The sequence below is a fragment of the Micropterus dolomieu genome, linkage group LG17 (assembly GCF_021292245.1).
Source record: "Micropterus dolomieu isolate WLL.071019.BEF.003 ecotype Adirondacks linkage group LG17, ASM2129224v1, whole genome shotgun sequence".
NCBI classification, from domain to species: Eukaryota; Metazoa; Chordata; class Actinopteri; order Centrarchiformes; family Centrarchidae; genus Micropterus; species Micropterus dolomieu.
Genome location: NC_060166.1, coordinates 24,488,596 through 24,511,305, shown reverse-complemented (window position 1 = coordinate 24,511,305; position 22,710 = coordinate 24,488,596). Strand labels below are relative to the sequence as shown.

The window sequence follows — 22,710 nt, the reverse complement described above, 5'->3', positions numbered from 1 at the left end:
AGAGCATGAAAATTTAATATAAAATTAGTAAAATACAATAAAATAAAAGGGATAAAATAAAGTCAAATAAGATCGGGAAAAGCTCTCCTATAAAAGTATGTAAGTAAGAATTAACAAGGTGCTGGAAACCATCCACGTAGACCTCAGTCCATGCTGACTCAACAGCATCGCACATTTCCTGTTGATAATTTGGCAGCTCATTCATCCCATTTCATCTCATCCAAAAGGTGATCTATTAGTCTGAGATCTGGAGACTGCACAGCTGAGCTGAAACACATCACTATCAGGTTCCTGCTATGACTGACACATGGTGCGTTATCCTGTTGGAAATATTTAAATTATATATATTTTACTGGATGTAAGTGTCTCTGTGAGCAAGACAAAGCTGTTTGTTTAAACAGGGACATTACCTGATAAAAGGAGTAAGGCATGTGTGAATGAATATTCTTTATTATCCTGTAAGGGATTTTTTGTTTGCAGACAGGCTTGTAAATAAATGCAAATAAAAAGACCCAATAAAAACAAATAAAAAACAATAACACTTCAAATACTGGCGAGATCTTGAGCGATAACCAGAGAGAGTTGAGTGGAAATGACGACTGCTCCAGTTTAGACGAGATCAGTCCCAGAAAGAAAACTAAAAACTATAAACCTGAAATATCAGCTAACTTTACTTACATACTGCAAAAAATAATAAACTGTATATTTGCATTTTGCAGAACATGTTGTTCCATATGTGACATAAAAATATTTTTTATTTTGCTATTGTTTGTGTTTCTGTGGTAGTCAGTTTATGTCAGCAATGTTACATTTAGTAATAAAGATTTGGTTTGTTTATATTTGGAAACAGTGTACTGAATTGTTTTGTGTGCGTATTTATTTTACATATCATATATTATTGTTATGAGCAGTCATAGCATTTGTGAGCAGCTCTGAAAAATGCTTGATACTTAAATGTAAACTTACTGCATCTTTCAACTGTCTTGCTCCAGCAAAACAACACATGCTGATGCAAGCAGCGCAAGCCTCCTAAAGCTTTCAAAATAAACTTACATTTTACATGAAACTTTTCAAGTATAAAATCTATTTTACGCCCAGAAAACTGACCACGTTGGTACTTAATTGTTGATATACTGGGAGTGCCCTGGCATTGCATGGTATCTTCCACTCAATTTTATTTACTTAAACAGACATACCTTGCTTCCCCAAATTACTACTATTGAATAATTACAGTACTCTTCTTCTTCTTTGTGGTTTCATGGCAGTTGGCATCCAAATTGTTGCATTACCGCCATCTACTGAAAGAATTAGTTTCCCAGTGCAAGGAATTTACAGTGCCCACCCAAAATACTCCCATTCAATACATTGTCCGTTCTATGACTCAGAGGTCTGAGATGGTGTAAATCCTTCCCTCAGCGTGGTGACTATTTCTTCTCCTGATATGTCTGCAATGTCCAAGAATCTCCTTGCCGCATACAACAGCATATTGATCCTCTCTGTTTTTCTCTTCATGTCCACAGCACAATTAACCACCATAGCAATAAATGATAGAATTTGCTTCTTGTCCATGCATATCATATTCCGCTCAACTCCCTGCCATTTTGGCTCCTGTTCGTTTTGGCATATGATATACCCACTTCTGCTCTGATTTTACTCACTTTTGTTTGTCTTAATTTTTCCGGAAATTGTGCTGACCTCGCACGGTGATTTCCCGCACAGTAAATGCCCTTTATTTTTTCCTGCTTCTCTTCACACTCCTCTCTTTCACAATTGTTCTTCTCACATCTCCCACATCTTCTGACTCCTGTACATACTCCCGCCACATGTCCATACTCCTGACAACAGAAGCACCTTAATGTTGCTCTTTCATAAGGCCTCCTGTAACATACATAGAAATATAGGCCTACCCTCTCTGGCAAATCTCCCTCAAAAGTCAAACATACCAAATTACTTTGTTCCCTTCCTCCTTTTCTTCTCGCCTCACATACACCTTCAATACCCCGAAATTCTTCGTCTTTCACTGACAGCGGTACACCACTTATTACTCCTTTCTTTTTAATTTCTGACCTGAGTGGAAAGCATTTCAAACTGCTATAATGTTTGTACATTTTAATCCTCTAAGCCTGATCTCTGTACCGCCTTGACACATAGTCAATGATAACCATCCCGCTCCTTGTTATTTTGATCGATCGAACATCTCCAAGTTTATCTCCGACGAACTTTCCAGCCTCGTGTGAATCCTTGAAGATCCCATCTGTTCTTGTCACTGCTATCACACCAACTTGATACCTGTCATCAGTTCTTCTGGACCCACTCCAGTTTGCTTACCAGCCCCGACTGGGAGTTCAGGACACCCTCGTATTCCTGCTCAACCGCATCTACGCCCACCTGGACAAGCCGGCGAGCACTGTGAGGGTCATGTTTTTTGACTTCTCCAGTGCTGACTTCACCATCTGGCCGGCCCTGCTGGGTGAGAAGCTGACAGCGATGCAGGTGGATGCCCCCCTCGTGTCCTGGATTATTGACTAACTGGCAGACCACGGTATGTGCGCCTGCAACACTGTGTGTCAGACAGCATGGTCAGCAACACCAGGGCCCCGCAGGGGACTGTCCTCTCTCCCTTCCTCTTCACCACCTACACCACAGACTTCAACTACCACACAGAGTCCTGCCATCTTCAGAAGTTTTCTGATGACTCTGCTGTAGTTGGATGTATCAGCAAGGGTGACGAGGCGGAGTACAGAGCTGTGGTGGGGGACTTTGTCAAAGACTAAAGAGCTGGTTGTGGATCTAAGGAGAGCCAAGGCACCAGTGACCCCTGTTTCCATCCAGGGGGTCCATGTGGACATTGTGGAGGATTACAAATACCTGGGAGTGCACATGGACAATAAACTGGACTGGGCCAAGAACACACAAGCCCTCTACAGGAAGGGCCAAAGCCGTCTCTATTTTCTGAGGAGGCTGAGGTCCTTCAACATCTGCAGGATGAGGCTGAGGCTGTTTTATGAGTCTTTGGTGGCCAGTGCTATCCTGTTTGCTGTTGCATGGTGGGGCAGCAGGTTGAGGTTTGCGGATGCTAACAGACTAAACAAAATGATCCGCAAGGCCAGTGAAGTTGTGGGGGTGGAGCTGGACTCTCTGTGAGTGGTGTCAGAGAGGAGGATGCTGTCCAAACTACATGTCATCTTGGACAATGTCGCCCACCCACTCCATGATGCGCTAATCAAACACAGGAGCACTTTCAGTGCAAGACTCATTCCCCCAAAATGCACCACAGAGCGCCACAGGAAGCCATTCCTGCCTGTGGCCATCAAACTTTATAACTCTTCCCTTTAAGTGTCTGACACAGTTATTAAACTAGACCTCATTATCTATTTTCTGTCCAATATTACCTGTTTAATAATTATGTGTAATATTCTCTGTTGCTATTTATTCACTAGTCCTTTTTGGTTCACCATAATAATTCTTTTTTCCCACCAAATCCGTGTGCCTTAATGATTACTCTTCCTTGACAACAACAATAAATCTCATTTGATCTGACAGCTGCAGAAGAAATTGCGTGACCATATTCACTGGCTGTGTTTTTTACTACTTCTTATTGGAAATATCAGTAAGGGGAATCCATGGAAATTAGCAATACACTTACTATTATTTATTAGGGCTGCACAATTAATGTAATCGCAATAGCGATGTCGTCATGTGCTATTAGGCCTACATAACTGCAAAAAGTGTGTGATTTAATAAAACAGAAAAGGTGTGCATGACGCTCTCTTCTCAGGCTCTCGCATGTGCCCATAAAAACAGATAAGCCTGTGCAATGAGAAAAATGATTTATGAGCAGTGTGCGAGTAACTTTTAGGACAACTACCTACCGTAACCCCCCTTCCCGCCCCGCCGCTAATCATTCAAAACATAGTTGGACTCTCAAGGAGCACTGAGAGAAATGCCGGTGCTCCGGTCGCTCTGTGACAGAGACAGAGAGACGTCGGCAGCAGCTGAAGCGGTCAGACGGAGAGGAGAAGATAAGGAAGGTTTGGGTTTGGCTCTCTAGCCAAATAACGTTAGTGTATCGGTGCATTTAGTTGTTCAACATGTTCAATTTTTCACAGAGCCAACGTGCTTGTCAATCACTTTTCTTTTATTTTCGTTTGACCAATCATACGCATGGATGAGGCAGGACATTAATAAAAGTTTGACGTACTACAGCACATTATTTAATGCTGAACAATATGATTATTGACCAGTTAAGGCTTAGCATTAAAGAATGATGTGGAGACTTTTGCTTGCACAAGGATTAAAAAATAAAAACAACCCACAGAAATTATAATTAATGTAGTATTATAGTTATACTAACAGTATAGCCTACTGTTAACTAAACATTATACTCTTTATTTAATACACTCATGTACAGTTCCTCCTCCGGGTTGTGGATAGAGACTCTGCATTGGACAGATGTACATAGAGCCTGTGCAAGTGTGCAAATATTTGCTGCTTCTAGCTGCCTCCTCAAGTAGAGCAACACGCTCTCCTTGTTCTGTTTTACATCTGTTTTACTGGTTATTGTTATAAATATTGTTTATTGTTTAACTTTGTTCAAGTTGAGAAATACACATTTCAAAATGTCAGTATTTCACGCATTCCTTGATAACTTAGCAAGTAGATTCATAGTACCATTTGTTCCATTATTATCAAATCTCAATATTGTCCACAATAATCGCAATATGACTTTTTCTCCAAATCCCTATTATTTATAATATTGGAGATATATTATAAACAACATAATATTTTTATCCATCCATCATCAACCGCTTATCCTACGTACAGGGTCACCAGGGGCTGGAGCCTACCCCAGCTGACATCGGGCGAAAGGCAGGGTACACCCTGGACAGGTCGAATATTTGTATGTTTGGTACAAAATATGTTCCAAGCAGTCTTGTGGTACTTTAATTAATTAATTTATATTTTTATTATGTAATTTCTATGATTTACAGGAATAAAAGTGAGGCTGAAAAGAGACGGAATTTTCCTTTAAGGTAAACTTAAGCAATATTGACCTGTTCGTAAAGGCCCGGTGGTTCCTTCTCTTGAGGTTTTGTAAATGAAAGCTCGAGCAGTCACATGATGTTTTACACAGTTTTCTCTCTCTCAGTTCTTTCTGCTGTCTCCTCACCTGTAGTTTTCCCAGCTGAAGCAGGTCTTGTCCGAGGGCAACAGAAGCGAGCAGAGAGGCGCAACCCAACAGCAACATGTCACTCTTCTTCCTCTGGCTGCAGCGTCGGAGCGAGTCCTGGTAGCTCGCCCCCGTCCCCAGCCCGCCGGGCCCCTGACAGGAGCTTGTATTACCGAGAGCAGGCACCGCGTTTTGCCCCAGGCTGCCCCACAGGGACCCCGAGTCCTCCACAGCCCCGTTACTGCTGGCATCTGAGGGCAGCAAGGATCCTGGTGACTCTTCAAACTCACCGCACTCCTCTGTTCAAGAGAGAAAAGAAAGGAAATAAAAAAGGGTTTAGAAGGGGTTCATTCTTGTCTCTAAGTTAGTGATGCACAGCTCACAATAAAAAGAAAATAATAATAATAATAAAAAGACTCACCCATTTCGTTGAGGCTGGAGAAGCCAGCAGTCATGGGTGCATGTTTGGGGGACTTGCCCAGATTTGGTGCACTGGAGGACCAAACCTTAGATCCCTCACCCAGTGATTTCAGTCTGCAAACAGATAAAATGATGTCCAGACACCAAATCAGGACTCATTTCTAAAACATAAAGTAACTAAGTGCTATCAAAAAGGTTCATGTCTTATGGGGACAGCCATCAAACAAAATAGATCTGCTGACAGACTGTAATGAGTTATTGACTGAAAGGTTTTGTTTCTCAGTGTTACGAAGCTATGAGCAATAATCTGTCCAGAAAAATATAAGAAAAAGCAGTTTCTTCTCACCTGTGAGATAACTGTTCTATCAAAGGGTGAACACAAAACAATCTTTGTCACTGTTGTTTTGTGTTGCATGACATTTAACCTCTTTCTAGGAAACACTGATATTCTGTTTTAGAAATTACAGATTAAAATCTATACACAAAGAGAGATTTGTTTGTTCCACAGCTAACCTGCTGTTAATTAAATAGACAGATCCATACAAAAAGCATTTTACTTAAAAGTACACATTTGAGGCCACTTTACACTTCCGCTCCGCTACATCTCAGAGGGAAATTTCGTACTTTTTAAATCACTACATTTATCTGACAACGTTTTTTTTTTATTAAACTACCCAACAGTTTAACAGAAGTACAGCTGATTACGTATGGTAATTTAATCAATTAGTCGACTGACAGAAAACTAAACATCTGTGAAGATTTGCTGCTTTTCTCAGAAGAGATGAGTTTTCAGGAGGGATGCCCCTTACATACTTTTTCTCAAGTAACATTTTCAACACAGGATTTTTACTTGTAACGGAGTGTTTTTACAATTATTGTATTAGTACTTTTACTTAAGTAAAGACTCTTTATACTACTTCCACCACTGCCAATTTCAATAACGTATAATTTAACTTTTACAGTGTACAGGTTTCAGACCCATTCATCCTGACACGTTGCTGTCATCATTTATCATAAATGTTTTAATACGAAAAGGTAAAAAACAGACTTCACCAGGTAGGATTTTACATTCATAACTGGTGTGTAAACAAACTGTGCATATACTTTTCCTCCCCGCCGACCCTCTCTTTCTGGTGGGTGGAGCTCGGTCCCCAGGTGCGGCCTTTCTTCTTGGTGGCCGACAGGTCTTCCTTCTTACACACAGCACTGCGACCCCACGTCTTACTGCCGTCGCTCGGTGTCACTGGGAGACAGGTACAGACAGTATGAACATTCAGAAAACATTCACTTCCTCTCAAGCAGGACGCGGTCTGACTTTTGGGTGTTTGCGCTCACATCTTATGGCTCTCAATCGGGGTATGACCCCCGGGCTGGCAGGCGGGGTGGTGCTCTCGCTCCCCTGGGTCTTCCTCTTGTCCACACTGGGAGACGCCTGAACTGTGATCTTGTGCTCAAAGCCTGCAGGTGAGCAAGAACAGGTGTTTACATTTGTCAGACATTTACATAATTACTAACTTTGGGAACACACAGCCTAGTATGAGCTTCAACACAAATCAGATTTAATCCCAGAGGTGCCCTGGTGTCCACGGCGTTAAGGTGCCCCTTCTCTCTCTCCCCTGATTTCCTGTCAGCTCTATACTGTGTCTCTCTAATAAAAGCCTAGAATATCCAAAAGAATATCATTTTTAAAAAGACAATTGAAAATACAATGTCACCACTATATTGGAGAAACATTTTCATGAAACAGAGATATAACATATTTTGGATTAGAACCATATTTTATGATCCCGTGAACCTGTTTACATTTCTGGAATCATGTACGTTTAGATTTGCACCTTATTGATATTTGTTAATGTATATTTTATGTGTACTTTCCTACTTTGTACTGCAACTGCTGTACAACAATTTCACTTGGAAGAAATTAAGTTTCTTTCTTGTATACTGTGGACGTCTTACATACAATTCTGGGGATTAAGAAACTGATGCTGAATCCATTGATCCATAAAATCCATTGATCAATTAGCAGACCGACAGAAAATTTATTCTTTTCCGATGTCCATGTTTTTGTTTATTTGTTAGCTTCACAAATATACATGCTTCTAAATTGATCTTGTCAAATTTTCAAATAAAATGGTGCAAATCTAAAACTGTTTAAACACAATGAATATGAGTTGTCAAAAATTAGGTGCTAGTCATGGCAGTGACATATTTTAAGGAAAGGGTGATGGCACACTAAGGTACAATAACTTAATTTCATCACCAACCACACTTGCCTAAAAAAAAACGAACTAAACACTGATTATAAAATGAACTCAGTGGAGACGGTGTCTGTTTATCCCTCTCTTCAAAATAAAGTTGATTGAAGTCACATCGACTTCACAGTTTACCGGTGTAGAACTTTATTACTAGTGCTGTCTACGTCTTAATTTTCCAAAAACGCCATGTAACATGAAATAGCATCAAACTGGGAGCTCTGCCAGTTTTGTGCACCTGATTCATCAGTTTAAAACTAGTGACCGATCTGACTGCAGTTCCTCCCTCCACCCACCAGAGGGCAGGCTGATACAGTTGCCGTCTCGGCCCAGCTTCAGTAATCTGCTCTTCTTAAAGTGGCCCTTTCTCTTCTTGACGCTGGGTTTCTCCTGGTACACCTGGTGGATGATGATGTTCAGCTCTCGCTCCACAATGTCAATCTCCCTCTCCGCCAGCTCCTGCTCTCTCCTCCTAAGCTGCTCCTCCTGCTCCCGCTGCTCCTCGGCTGCCCGAGCCAACGCCTCCTCCCAAGACCTCAACTCCTGGAGAGAGGAAGTGAACAGGAAAAGGATGAGGTGAGAGGAAAGGAGAGCAGAGGAAGAAGTAGATAGGATTAAAAGGATGAGGGGTGTAAAAGGGGAAAGAAGAGGAAGAGGAGAGAAGAGGAAGAAGGAGAGAAGGAGAGAAGAGGGGAAGAGAGGAAGAGGAGCAGAGGAGAGGATAGCAGAAGGTGAGGAGTGCAAAAAGGGAAGAGGAGAAGAGAGGAAGAAGGAGAGGAAGAGAAGAGGAAGAGCAGAGTAGAGGAAGAAGTTCGAAAGAGAGGAGAAAAAAGGGCGAGGAGTGGAAAAAGAGGTTGTGAGGGAATGTGGAGGAGAGAAGAGGAGGAAGAGGTTATTAGCACAGCAGCACCTCTTCTAACACCTCTTCTGGCAACAGACTTGCTGCTAAGGTAATTCTAATTTGCAGAAACACCTCAGACAGTGAAATGGTGAGATTCCTCCCAGCCTCCATATGAAATTATCTGCTAAAAAAAACTCAAATAAAAGGCCTCAGAATTACAACTTTTACCTTTTTGGTTAAGTTCAGTGGCAGTTTTTAAAACCCAAATCTTGGTAAAATTACAGTATTCAACTAATAATTCATTCACCTCTGAAAACTTTGTACCTTTTGCCTTTCAACCTAAAGCCAGAATATTATAGCAGAAATGTGTTTCCAGAGTTCATGAGACCTGACTGGACCTGTGTTTTCAGATTTCTCACCTTCTCTTTGGCCCGGAGCTCGTCAAACATCTGCTGGATCTCCAGCCGCCAGTCTTCTTGTAAGGAGTGAAAGGACTCCAGAGGCATCTGAAACATGGCTGACTGCTCGATGGCCAGCAGCCGCCTCAGGATGCTGGTGAAGGACGGCCTGCTGCGGGGGTTCGGGCTCCAACACTCTGAGGGGCAAGAAACAAGACGGAAAGATACTCAAGTAACTCTCTGATTTGCAGTACAGTAACTAGGGTTAGTGTCATGTATTATGTATTTTATAGCCCTGATCAGATGTTATACAGTCGTATAAATAAAATCACAAGCAAACATGTCATTACTATTGTAAGTTTGTGTGATGGTTTCATTACATTACATTCATTTAGCAGATGCTTTTGTCACGAGGTTGCTTTCAACCTCCAGAGGAGTAAAACAAATACATGAACTAAATATAAAATAATAAAGCACCTTTATATTTTGCAAAAAATAACTATTTTTTCTGAAACAACTGACTTTGCAATGACTGTGTTTTTATTTATATGGCGATCTTCTTCTCCTGTCACTCTATCCACAAACATGGTGCACGCCAGTTTCCATTCACAAAACACCAAGTTTACAGCTCACACTGGCCTCCATAAAAAGGCATTTTAGTTGTCAATAACCACACACTACCTGGAAGACTGCACTGAGGCAGTTTCAGCAGACTTCTATGTTTTTCTTATTGTTAACAAATAGAGCTGCAGCGATTAGTCAATTAATCAATTAGTTGTCAACTATTAAATTAAATGGCAACTGTTTTGATAATCAATTAATTGTTTTGAGTCATGTTGTAGGAAAATAAGTAAAAATCCTGTGATTTCAGCATCTCACAAGTGAATATTTGCTGGTTTCTTTACTCCTCTTTGACAGTAAACTTAATATATTTGGGTTGTTGACACAACAAGACATTTGCGGACGACATCTTGGGCTTTGGGAAACACTGATCGACATTTTTCACCATTTTCTGACAGTTTATGGACCAAACAACTAATCAATTAATCAAGACAATTATCATCAGATTAATTGATAATGAAATTAATCGTTAGTTGCAGCCCTATTAACAAATCTCATGAAAAGATGATCTTTCTGATTTCCCTACACCGTCTGTAGCACTCAGCCCGTAGCGAATTCCTTCATACTAGAAACCTAAATCTTAAAAGCAGGTCGCAACCATTTAGTTTCTTTTTGAAAAAAATGCTCAGTAATTTCCTAAAAGTAGTAGAAATGCAGTTTATAGCATATTCTACTCAAAGAAGAGTAAATAGTGCATTTGTTGGGGACTATTTTCAGCAGCGGATTAATACACATTTGGGGCTCTAGTGAGTATTTACAGCAGCAGGATGGTGTACTGTATGTGGAATCAACTCAAAATAAACTAGTGTGTGTGTTCATAATGAAAGAACTTGTCACCAGGTGCAGCAGTGCGACTCAATGATGTGTTTTTAATAGTTTGTGGAGAACAATGAAGGTCTATAGCACAGATTAAGGAGTTATAACAGTAATATTCATTGTTGATTTTAGTCTTTTTGTGGGATTTACGCTAAGTATAATTACATAATCATCATTATATGTGCTTGTATAGTTTATATTTTTATTTCTGTTCTTTTTTATATCCTTCTAATTATTTATATTTTACTTTTCTCTATGTATCTGCACTTATTTCTGTCCTTGTGACGAACACCTGGATTTCCCCAGTGGGAATCAATAAAGGCTCAATAAATCTTTTCTTATATCATACAGTCAGGTTATCAATACAATTTAGAGAGGACTCAATCCTGAATTTTTGGTCTGGGTATATTTTTGGCAGTAGAGAAGGCAACAACAGAAGTGGAAGTGAGCAAGATGGGACAGCATATGGCAACCATCATGAGCCAAACCCTGACTGACAGTATTGCAGAAACATGGTGCACACCTACAGTAATCTGCTGAGCCATACTCTGATCAGTACTGTCTCTACAACACTGAACCACAGCCATAACCATTAACCAAAACACGCAATTTATGCTAAGAAAAGCATCGACAAAGGCAAAGTACAAAGTACAACCAGAGAGCTATTTCACAGGCTGAAATTTAGTTTATAGCAGGTAACACTTATTTATTAGTTGACTCAAATTAGCATAAAGAGTATGTGGATAAAGTTGGAAGGAGAGGAGATGAAAGTGAGACGATGACAGGAGTAAACAGAGTGAGAGCAGCGAGGGATGTGAAAGGAGAGATTAACGGATGAACATGGATAAGATGAAGTGGAGTGAGGGGGGGTGAGAAGAAAAAGAGCTTTAGGAGCAGATTGGGAAGGAAGTGGAGGGAGGTGACTGAAGTTGGCTGCTGGGCTGACAGTTTGAGAAACAGCTACCTTTTTTCATATATTAGACGTAAAACCTGGCATAGTAGCTTAGGAGTAAGCACATTAAGGCAATTTGGACATAAGGCAGGTGTGTGTTTAAACACAGATGACCTGAACTGTGAAACAAGAGCCAGTTAATACTCTACCACTGTTAACAGAGTGCTTTCAGGATTATTTGCAGGGTGAAAAGGAGATATCCGGCCCAGGGGAGTTCAGGCCAGGACCTCATATGGGTATATAAAAAGCAACTTAATGAAGCTGTTCGTGTTGTGGTGGCAGCCCGGCTGATGATGAGTGTCCTGGTTTTCTCTCTTTTTTGTATGCGATTCTGTTTTTTCCCTGGTTTTCTCTGTACTCTGTCTGCCTCCCTGTGTCTCCTTCCCCGTGTGTGCTCCCTCTCTCTCTCTCTCCCTCCGCTCCTGAGCACAGCCAACGACCCGCACCTGCACCTCGTCAGCCACCTCCTCCGCCTGCCACACCTGCCAGCAATCAACTCCTTCTCTGCCAGTACTTCTACCCCAGTTCTCCAGTCAACCCCTGCTTGATCATTGTTGCTCCTAACCCGGTGCTGCAAGTTCTCTCAAGCTCCTGAAATCTCAGTAAATTCTCTAATTTCTCCAGCTCTTGGTTCTTCCCTGTGTCACTAACCCTGTCCTTCTGTTTGTCTCCCCCCAGGTTCACTCACCCTCGTCTCCAGTCAGTCAGCTGGGCTTGCTCACCTGCCCCTTTCCCTCGGACTACCGTCCCTACAGTCCCTCAACCCCTTTTTCCCCCCAATAAAACCTGCCTATCTGAGCATTGCATTTGGGTCCTCTCTGTCCCCACACCACACCACTGTAACAGTTTGGACGGTCTTCATCCATTTTCTCTCTTCTTCTCAGCACCCAGGTGCAGAACAAAAAGGTTTAAAATCATCAACCATGAACTCAACAAGTCGAATGAGGTTACAGCATCTTAGTATAAATAAGTAAGTGGATGTAAACACCCAAAGGGCCATTATGAGTGAGAATTTGTACCAACAGTGACACATTTGAGGTCATATTTGATGACTGATGTACAGTCCCAAAATAAAAAGCACACAAAGCAAAACTTGCCGTGAATGAATCGGACAAGTGACACAAGCAGGAAGAAGCCCCAAGGCGAGCCAATCAAATAACTGTCAAGCTGTTTTCACTGTGGGACCTTCCTGACACAACTTAAAAATCACTTTCTCCTCAATGACAGAAGTATTGACTTATTATTCTTTGGTTTAATAAGTGTCCAGTTGGTCGGGCTGCTTACCTCCCAGCAGCTGAGCAAAAGGTTCAGGGCACGTTGAAGGGATGGGCAGTGTTAGCTTGTTCATTGCAACACCGTAAGCTACCGCCAGAGCGTCTATCTCCCGGTAGGGAACCTCGCCGGTCAGCAGCTCCCACAGCAACACACCAAAACTGTGACAAGGGACACAGAGAGAAGACACACAAAGAAAATGCCACGTTTTAAGGTCACATCTGACGCCAAAAAAACTATCCTTGAACTGGATGATAATGACTACATCCTATCAGCGACAGAGACACAGTTTAATACTTAAGTCATGACACATGAGCAAACTCTACATGAGACTCTACACAACACGTGATGTTGTGACAGGAAATAATTCCGTTACAGGCAGATTGTCAACATTTTCAACGACAAAGAAAAGTCTGACACGTCTTTTAAATCTGTGATTAAAAACAGAATGCAAAGAAAAAACATGTACACAGCAGTGGTGGAGCCCACTAAGTACATTTATTGCATTATTTATATTATTTATAAGTATTGCACTTAAGTACAAATGTGGGGTACTTTTCGTTTAGTTTACTTGAGTTATTCATGCCACTTTATACTTGTGTTTCACATTTATCTGACAATTACAAGAGTAAAATGCTGCACGAATGCATCAGTAATATTAATCCAATAATATAATTTACAGTCCCCTCTAATAGTATTGGAACGGTAAGGCAAATTCCTTTGTTTTTGTTGCTCACTGAAGACATTTGGGTTTAAGATCAAAAGATGAGTATGAGACAAGTTCAGAATTTCAGCTTTTATTTCCTGGTATTCAAATCTAGACGTGTTAAACAACTTAGGACATATCACCGTTTGTATTAGACCACAGCATTCTTAGGTGAGTAAAAGTAATGGAACAAATAATCTTAAAGTAAATAACATTTAATATTTGTCTGTCATATATAATAGAATAACAGTTTTTGCCTTTATTTGATAGAACAACCAAAGAGAGACAACATATGTAGGAGAGAGAGAGAGAGGGGATGCAGCAAAGGGCCACAGACTGGAAATGAACCTGGGGTGCTGCGTCAAGGACTTTATGCCTTTCTATATGGTGCTGTACCAGGGGAGCTAATTAATGCCCAGACTTTTCATACTTACGTACATACGTACAGTTTGCTGATGGTACTTATGGACTTTTACCTGTAACGGAGTATTTTCTATATTGCTTGTTACTTAAAGGAGTACTCCAGTGATTTATTATTGTACTTGCGAGCGTCAAGCTTAAAAAACGCTGGATCCTACAATTCCCATAATGCATCTCAGTAACATCTTTCAGTAGCCCCTCCCTGTGTCCTAAATACCCACTTCTTTCAAACACCATACCTCGAGTTTCTTATGCAGTGTCACGCTCAAGGTAACCCTAATGACATCACCATGACATCATCGGGGAGGGGGTTTTCTCAGACTTAAAGGCTTGTGCAGACTACACGACTTTCAGCATCAGCAGATCGCTGTGCTGTTCACACTACACAACTTGCTGTCTTGTGACAGGAGACTTGAAGTCGTTGTGGCATTCACACTACGTGTCTGATCGGTGACAGGGGGTCACACACGCCCGAAGCTGGTCTCCAAACCACGTTTTGTCAAGAAAACACACATGAAATGTGAAACGGGAAATTACGCGAACCTACACACGAAACAGCTGTTGTTTGTTATTATAAAGAACCAATTATAAAGACAAAAAATATGGGTGAAAGAATGGAGTAGCACACGCAGGTAGCAGGGATTGTCTAAGCTACAGAGAGAGCTGGAGTGTGAGTTAAAAGTGTTTTGCAGTGAAAAAGTAGCTTCCTGCTCTCATTGGCTGGATGTGGATGTCGAGTCAGCCGACTCTTCCAGATATTTGGCATGCTAGATATCTGGCAGACGTCTGCGATGTGTCAGAAATATGTTGGGGAGCCGTTTTGATATGTCGTTGAGTAGTTCACATATAATGACTGGCGAATGCAGATCGATCACCGATTTACCCCTCATCACAGCCTGGCGGTCACCGAGCTCGCCAACCGGCAAATCGGGCTAAAAATTATGTATTGTGAATTAGGCTTAAGAGAGCTCCGCCAAAGAGCTACAGACAACAGAAGACATTATATAGTAATGCTTTCCATTACAAGTAAATTTACCTTTGTGTGTAAAATCGGTGGAGTGCCCCTTTAAGTAAAGGCTCTGAATACTTCCTCAACCACTGGCACATACTCAAAATTAAATCAAGTATTACAACCCCTCAACTCATGACCTTGAAAGATTAAATGTGACTTTTATTAAATAAATAAATTCTTGAATGTTTTTTAAAACCGAGTTAAACTGAAAAGTTCTCAAAGCATCACAAACGTGTCTGACCAATAAATGACCGATATTCTAAACCAGATTTCTTTTTACTATAACTCATGTTCACATTGTGGCATGTTAGTCTTTCTTGACGGCCTGAAAAAGTTCTTTACTGAATAAATCAGGTGGAATAAGCTGGAGACGAGTGCATTACCTCCACACGTCGCTGCTCTTGGAGAAGAGGGAGAGCTTGATGACCTCGGGGGCCATCCAGGCGTAGGTCCCCGCTGCACTCATCTTGGTGGTCTGGTGCCACTCTCTGGCCAGGCCGAAGTCTGTGATCTTCAGGATTTTCTCACTCAAGTCATCCCGCGCCATCGGTTCCAGGATTAGGACTGGGGAGGAGGAGGAGGAGGAGGAAGGAATGATGGAGGAAGAGGACAGAGACAAAGACGATTTTGTGTTAAAAGATGACAGTGCTGTACACATAGCAAACACCAGACAGCAACATACAAACAAAAAGCTGCTTCTGTGACTTTCAGATTTGTAAATACCTTCTGACAACAGGTGAAACTACAAAGACAGCAAAGAAAGAGCTCAATAAGTCATGAAATATTAAAGCAAAAACCCTGTTTTAAAATCAGTATGAAAAGTACAAATTTCAATTTTGTAAATGTAAAAGATTTGCATGTTTTCTGAGTTTTTTATGATAGTAAAATGACTATCTTTGAGTTTTGGACTTTTATTGAAAAAAACAGGCAGTTTGAAGACCTCTACTTGAACACTTTTTATTATTTTTCTGACCTTTTATGAAGCAAACAATTTATCAATTTATAGAAACAGCAAAAAAAAAAAGGCAGTGCAGATTAATTGACCTTGAAAATAATTGTTAGAATCGTTTATAATGGCTAGGATAGACAGGTAAATCATCTACATTCTACTACACACTCCTATTGATTTATGTCAATTAATATTGTTTTGACTGATGATTTCTAAAAATATGTGTTTCTATATGCAGGAGCTTGATTTTTATTTAATAGGTCCAGTTTCTGGTCCAATTTAAAACTACAAATACCTAAAAATGTGTCACAAAAATGTCCACATTCAAAAACAAAATGTTGAATAACAGAGTCATGTTTACAGTACAGGTGTGGTCAGACCTGTGTGCTATTCAGGTTTCTGCGAAAGGACATCACTTCTGGTCTGTCAGTCTGCAGTGTGTGCGTGTGCGTGTTTTCCATACAGTGACAGCTGACACACAGTATCCTTAATGCTAGCATTTAACCTCATCCCTCCCTCTCTCTCTGTACAACTTCCTCCTTCATTTCCGTGTGAGCGCTGACTATGGAAATATTTGGAGTGTACACAGTTCACAGGCACCGGGAGTCAGGTGGGGGTTGCTTTCTCTCCCTCTCTCACTTTATCTAAAGGCGTATGCAAAGGGTGGTGGAGAGAGACTACATACACACACAGTGGTGTCTTTGTTTACACACACATGCACGCCTGCGCACACACACGTGATAAAGGTGTGTCTCTGTGCTCTGCTCTGTCCACAAGCACGCTAGGAGACCAGTTTCAGTGATAAAGAATTGATCTCGGGCCAGTCTGTACATATTTCCATAGTCAGAAAGAAGTATGCACGTCCTTTACTTAACTAAAAGTAGCAATACTACATTGCAAAACTACTCCATTATGGGTATTATTACTGATGCATTATCATTTGAGCAGAATTTAAATGCTGTAGTTGGTCAAGGGGGAGGTTTAACTACTATACATTACAGAAATATTTTGAAAATCAACTACACCTTTCAGTCATTCAATCATTAACATGAGGATTTGATGCTTTTCTTTGTCATATATGATAGTAAACTGAATATCTTTTGGACTGTTAATAAATGCATTTAGCAAGTACTGCGTAAATGCAGTACAATTATGAGGTTCTTACACTTTACTTAAGTATTTCCATTTCTTTTACACTTCTCGGCTCAGAAGGAAACAATGTAGTTTTTACTGCGCTACTTTTATATGACAGTTACTGGTCACTTTACTATACAGATTGAGACAGTTTACAGTAAAAAAGACATTTGATAATCTTATAAAATACAACACATTACTAAAGAGTAAACCAGTGGTTCCCAACTTTTTTAGTGTGTGACCCGTTCCAAAAAAAGCTGTGTGTGGTTGGTGCCCCAAATCAACTTCACCCAGCTAATGTCAGATATATTATTCAAATAACTGAGGCCCAAGAAGGTAAAATAATCCAATACTTCACAAATAACAGTAACAGAACTTTGATTGTTCTCCTTCCAACCCCTTAAGTTGTGAATTACTAAACTAGCAAACTGTATATCAAGTAGTTAAACCTAACTCCAGCTAAAACAGTAAAGCGGCACTTCTTACACATTGAGGCGTGAGTAATAACAACCTTATTATATAATACATAACAATATCGGTCTTAGGAGACATTTTACTGCAGAAAGAGTACTTTTACTTTGATACTTTAAGTACATTTGCTGGGGTGTTTGCTGTTTAATGCAGGACTTTTGCTTGTAATTGAAACTTGGGCATGTTTTATTATTTTAGCCCACATCTCAAAAAAACAGTTAATAGAGAAAATAATCTGCAGATAAATTCATGATGACAATAATTAGTGGAATCTTGTTTAATCTTATCTGAATATCGGACAAAACAAGTTTCAACATCATCACCTTCTCTAGGTAATTATTCACTATTCTCTGAGAGGTCATAGACTATTAAACAATTAATTATTAATAATCAGCGGATTAATCTATAACTAAATTACAGCAGAAGTATAAAGTAGCATAAAATAGGAATACTGAAGTGAAGAAGAACTTCACAAATTGTCTCCAGTTGTCGTTTCTATTCTGTTACTGCTGTCTCTGTGAGGGACAGCTGTCTCCTCGGGGCTAACTCTTTCTGTTTGTCTTTGAAAAGCCAAAGATGGAGTCCAGACAGACTCAGAAAGAACGAGAGGACCGGATGTGTTTGCATGCCTAGATGGGTGTATCCTCCTCACAGTCTGCCTTCCCTGGTTTGTTTTGTGTGTTTAAATATGGAGCACATTTATATGGGGGGAAAGGACATCAGGCCTGTGGGAAGGGAAAGGCAGGGTGGACACAGAGGACAGAAAAAAAAGAGGCTGGTGACAGAGCGAGGAGGAAAGATAGAAACTGAGCAAGGCAGAACATCCACCTGCTCCCACCCTGTGCCTGATGTAATTATAACATCATCATGTTACTTTCACACCTCGAGGATGTCTCTGTGCAGCTTCTTAACACCACCTGCGCATGTTCATTCATCCTGCCACGGGTTTTCACTACCGCCAGCATTTCATCCATACGTCAAACACAAAGATCAACATGTTTGTAGCACAGACAAACCTAGACACAAATAACACCCGCGAGGGGGTCAAAGAAAAATGAAGAATATAAATATAAATAAGAAAAAAGCCCTCAAGGACAGTGTGGCTTTTACACAATGTAATGCCAGCGCTGTTGGAAATGTTATCTTAAAATAGAAGTCATGAGAAGAAAGAAAGAAATACTGCTGGGTTCCTGGTTACTATAAAGTCTCCTATAGAAACTAGTCTTATGGGAAATATCACTAAAGATACTGTAATCATTTATTTTTCTGGGACAGTTTCATATATCATCAGTAATATAACAATTTTACTATGTAATAATAATCAACAAGATTAAACGCTCACTGTTTCAGGATGCATTTCAGCATACAGTCGATGGTCCATTTCTTAGCAAATAATGTCTGTCCTCCAATGAGACCTTTTCTGTGCAAAGCGGACATCAGTCAGACTTGATTTTATGCCTGTAACCTACAGAGAGCCACCGAATAAATGCAACTTGTTGGGTTTCTGTCACAGAGTACGGTCTAGACCTGCTCTTTTATGAAAAGCGCTATTAGATAACTGTTGTTGTGATTTGGCACTATATAAATAAAACTGAACTGAATTGAACTGAATTTAGCGGGTTAACAAGAGTCATGCTAGCAGCTCCGTTAAGGCTCATTGTAACGGAGAAAAACTGAGTGCTAAATTTTTAGCCTCTGTGGTGAAGTAAATGTAAAATGGTAGTAGTTGTCATGCCAACATGCTCACAGTGATTATCTTAAAATGTTCTGTTATAATGTTTTCAGCGGTGTGTAAAGACCTTGCATACAGAACTGTTATGTTTTTATTACCTTAGAATAAGCCATTTCTATCTACATACACCGGGGGTCCTCTTACATGGACGTAGCCATGTTTTGCCGTCATGTTTCTACAGTAGCTCAAAACGAACAAACAGTGCTACAGAGCGTAGTTCTTCTTCTTCTTCTTGTAGAATTCTGGCAGTGTAGACGTTCATCACTATGTTGAATACGTACGTTCAAAGTAATAATATACAGCAGGGGTCAGCAAATAAGATTTGCATCGGAGGAATTTTTTCATTCATTAGATGGTGGGTGAGAACATTAGGCATAATATTTAAACTGAATGTTAAAGTGTTCATTAGTTCAATCGGTAAAGTGCAAGACTCTCATCTATAAGGTTGGGAGAATTTTTTCCCACCTCTTCAATAAATTAATTATGAAGTGACTGTTTCTCATGCTCACAATAAAACAGTGTGTGTTCCGGTGTTTGATCAGCATCCATTATCCAGGCAGAGGACATTTAGGGGAATCACGTTTTTTGACGGATCTTTCAGAGGTGTGTCAAGCACACAACAGACTTTTTAATGTCCTTCTGAATTTTTCACAATAAAAGCTCACAATTCAACTCGAAATAAAGCATTGCTGCAAAAAACATTCTTGTGCTTTTATTTTGCAAGCAAAACCACTAAAGAGGAAGTGATTATGTCAGTAACAGTTGCTGTCATGACTGAGATCTATTTCAGCTCTGCTTTCAAAGTGTTCATTTATTTGTATTTTTTGCTGCTATCAAAGCATCCTAATCTGGCAGCTGATCAGATATTATTGCTGGCGGGTGTTTTGGCGAGGGTCTATAATTACAGAGAGAATTAATTTTCCCTTGTCAATGTTTGTATCTTTATCTATTATGTGGTTTATAATGAAAAGTGCTGCAGAAACAGTAACAGTAGTACACACTCTTTGCTTAAATTTTCCATGGCCAAGTCACATTAACATATGGTTTTACTGAATAATTAAGTAAATATAATTTCTTAATATATCTATCTAAAGAAACCTCATTTCTTGACTGGCTACTCTCTGCTGTCTCAGATGACGTCATATTTTATCCTGTGTCAGCTACCATAGTGAATTCTGGGTGAATTCTGGGTTGTATTCATGTTTTTCCTGTTTTGATGTTTTCATGGGTTTGGTTTTGGGTTCTGTGTTTCTGTAGTTTGTTTGATCTTGTCTTGGTTTGGGTTTTATTTTAGCATCTGTTCCATGTTTAGTGTCAGTTCTGCCTGCCTGGTGTGTGTTGCTCTTTGCCAGTATTTAAGACCTCAGTTCTCTTCAGTCCTTGTTGCGTCTGATGTTGAGTGTTCCTTCCTGGTTCTGTCCTGCCTATCTTTTGGATACTCCACTCTGTTTTTGGATTTACTTTGCCTTTTTATTACCCCCTTTGTTTGGATTCCTGTCTTGTGCTCCATATAAGCCTGTTTCAGTTTAGTTTTTGTTTGAATAAACCTTTTTGAACTGCATCCTCCTCGCCTACTTCTACATTTGGGACCACACCTCAGTTTCTCCTGTCACTGCACTCAGCCCTTCCCATGACACATAGCTATCCTACAATCTTTGAAATGGGAGGGGGGGGAGGGGGGTAGACTACACAGTTGATTGCAATTTTCAACCTCAATGCTAGAGGCCACTAAATCTTACACACTTAACTTTTAAGCATGCTAACAACACTAAAGTCAAAGTTCAGTTGCAGTTGACAGGAATGTTAAGTCGCAAAATAACTACGGTCCTAGAACTCCGGTCTCAGGATTGCGGGGGTCCTGAAACTGCAGCCTCCGGTACTGCAGCTTTAACATATTGTAGCAGGTTGCAGTTCTGACCACAATCCAGAAACTGCTGCCACAGCCAAGCAGTGTTGATCATCTGTCAACACCTGCTGAATTTCCAAAGAGTCAAATGTTCTTCCCACAGAGTAGTGCAGCAGCAGTTTCCTTTCAGCTCTGTGTGATTAAGTGTTGATTTAGCCTTTAAACTATAGTTCTTTTCTCCATCCTTGGACCCTGACCCCGCTAAGTGTTGAGAAATGCCACTGAGTCACTGTTCAAACACTGATGGAGGAGCGACAAGCGTGGCTTAAACCTGAGTAATGATCTCCAGTCTGGTTAGTCAGTGCAGTAAGCACAGGTGACACATTAGCCATCAGCCCACTCAGATATTTCACCACAGAGGAATACAATAAAAGGTCTTCTGAGTGACGGTATTTCAGTTAGAGCTGCTTACATCGAGGTTTATAACACCTTAAACAAGCATGTTTGTCATGTGGTGGCTCTAATCTGGAAACTCCCTGCCGGTTAAATGAAAGATTAGATTAAAAATAGAACAAACATATTTGTAAAATCATTAAAAACCTGATAGGACATTACTAAACTCTGCGGTTGAGCTGGGTGGTGAGGAGGATTGCAAAGTAAGCACCAATTAAAGGTGGGTGGGTAGGAATTTATTTATCTTTACATGATTATAATGGCCACAAATCAATACGCATAACCTTTACGGTCTTTCCTTTAAAAATGTGCAGATTACAGTAATTAGAAACATCTACATTTTACCTATTTTTAGGCAGAATCTTAACAAAATAATGGCAAAAGTTATGTACAAACACTGTGTAATTTACCATCTGAGTGCCACAAAAGTTAAAAACAAATGTAACTTCTAAAACATATTTTTCATGATTATTTGGAGCTTTTTATGAAAGTACAGAAGAACAAAATACTATATCTGAACATTAACCAGTCAAGCCAAACAGTTATTGTCTCTCTCTGTGCTGCCTCGCCTTAAATAAACTATGTGATGTCAGTGCGACCAATCTGCTGCCAGAGTTTTGGGCGTGGTCATCTGAGCCGTCAGCTGAGAGATTTTGTCTGTCTGATCAGCTGATCGGGTGGCTGCAGGTGATGCAACCTGTCAGAGAAACCTGCTGCTATCATGTTTCCGTTTCCTGTTCTACAACATGCTACATCAGGGCCAGGTTATACTACAGGTGTGAGATGGAGGATTTGGCAAAGGTTTTCAAAGCCCATATACACTCCACAGATGTGTAATTAGGCTTAAAATATTTTTGTCTACATTGTAACTGGTGAATAAAGTGATGAAAGTGACCTTCCCTGATCTCTTGTGTCTGCTTACTGTGGGCCTCTAAGTGCAAAAAAAACATTAACATCATGTATCAGTATGTTAAGAAGATTTTTCTCAATTCCTTCTATCTCAGCAATCCTGCTGTTGGTCTTGTGTAGTTACAGGTGAAATCCACTTTTTGTTGTCATTTTTTTTACCGAATAAACTAAATTCATTGCAAATGGAAAAACTGTACTTTCACGCCTCCCATCACATATAAAGACAAGCACTCCCTGTATTTCTGCACTTGATCTGGATTTCCTAATATAAGATGTAAACTACAGAAGCTCATGATAGAGACTCTATGAAAATATGAAGAAATGCAAATCACCTGT

General features: G+C 40.2%; 1 protein-coding gene across 1 annotated transcript in view; it reads right to left on the bottom strand.

Annotated features, from left to right (window-relative positions):
- map3k10 (mitogen-activated protein kinase kinase kinase 10) overlaps positions 1-22,710 on the bottom strand; it is a 48,488-nt gene that overhangs the window by 4,471 nt on the left and 21,307 nt on the right. Inside the window, exons 2-9 of the mRNA XM_046074862.1 lie at positions 15,264-15,444; positions 12,755-12,903; positions 9,103-9,278; positions 8,139-8,385; positions 6,926-7,048; positions 6,695-6,833; positions 5,592-5,704; positions 5,171-5,469 (exon numbers count right to left, since the gene is read on the bottom strand). Of these exons, the coding sequence (XP_045930818.1) occupies positions 5,171-5,469; positions 5,592-5,704; positions 6,695-6,833; positions 6,926-7,048; positions 8,139-8,385; positions 9,103-9,278; positions 12,755-12,903; positions 15,264-15,444 (1,427 nt within the window). The remainder of the gene's footprint in view (positions 1-5,170; positions 5,470-5,591; positions 5,705-6,694; positions 6,834-6,925; positions 7,049-8,138; positions 8,386-9,102; positions 9,279-12,754; positions 12,904-15,263; positions 15,445-22,710) is intronic.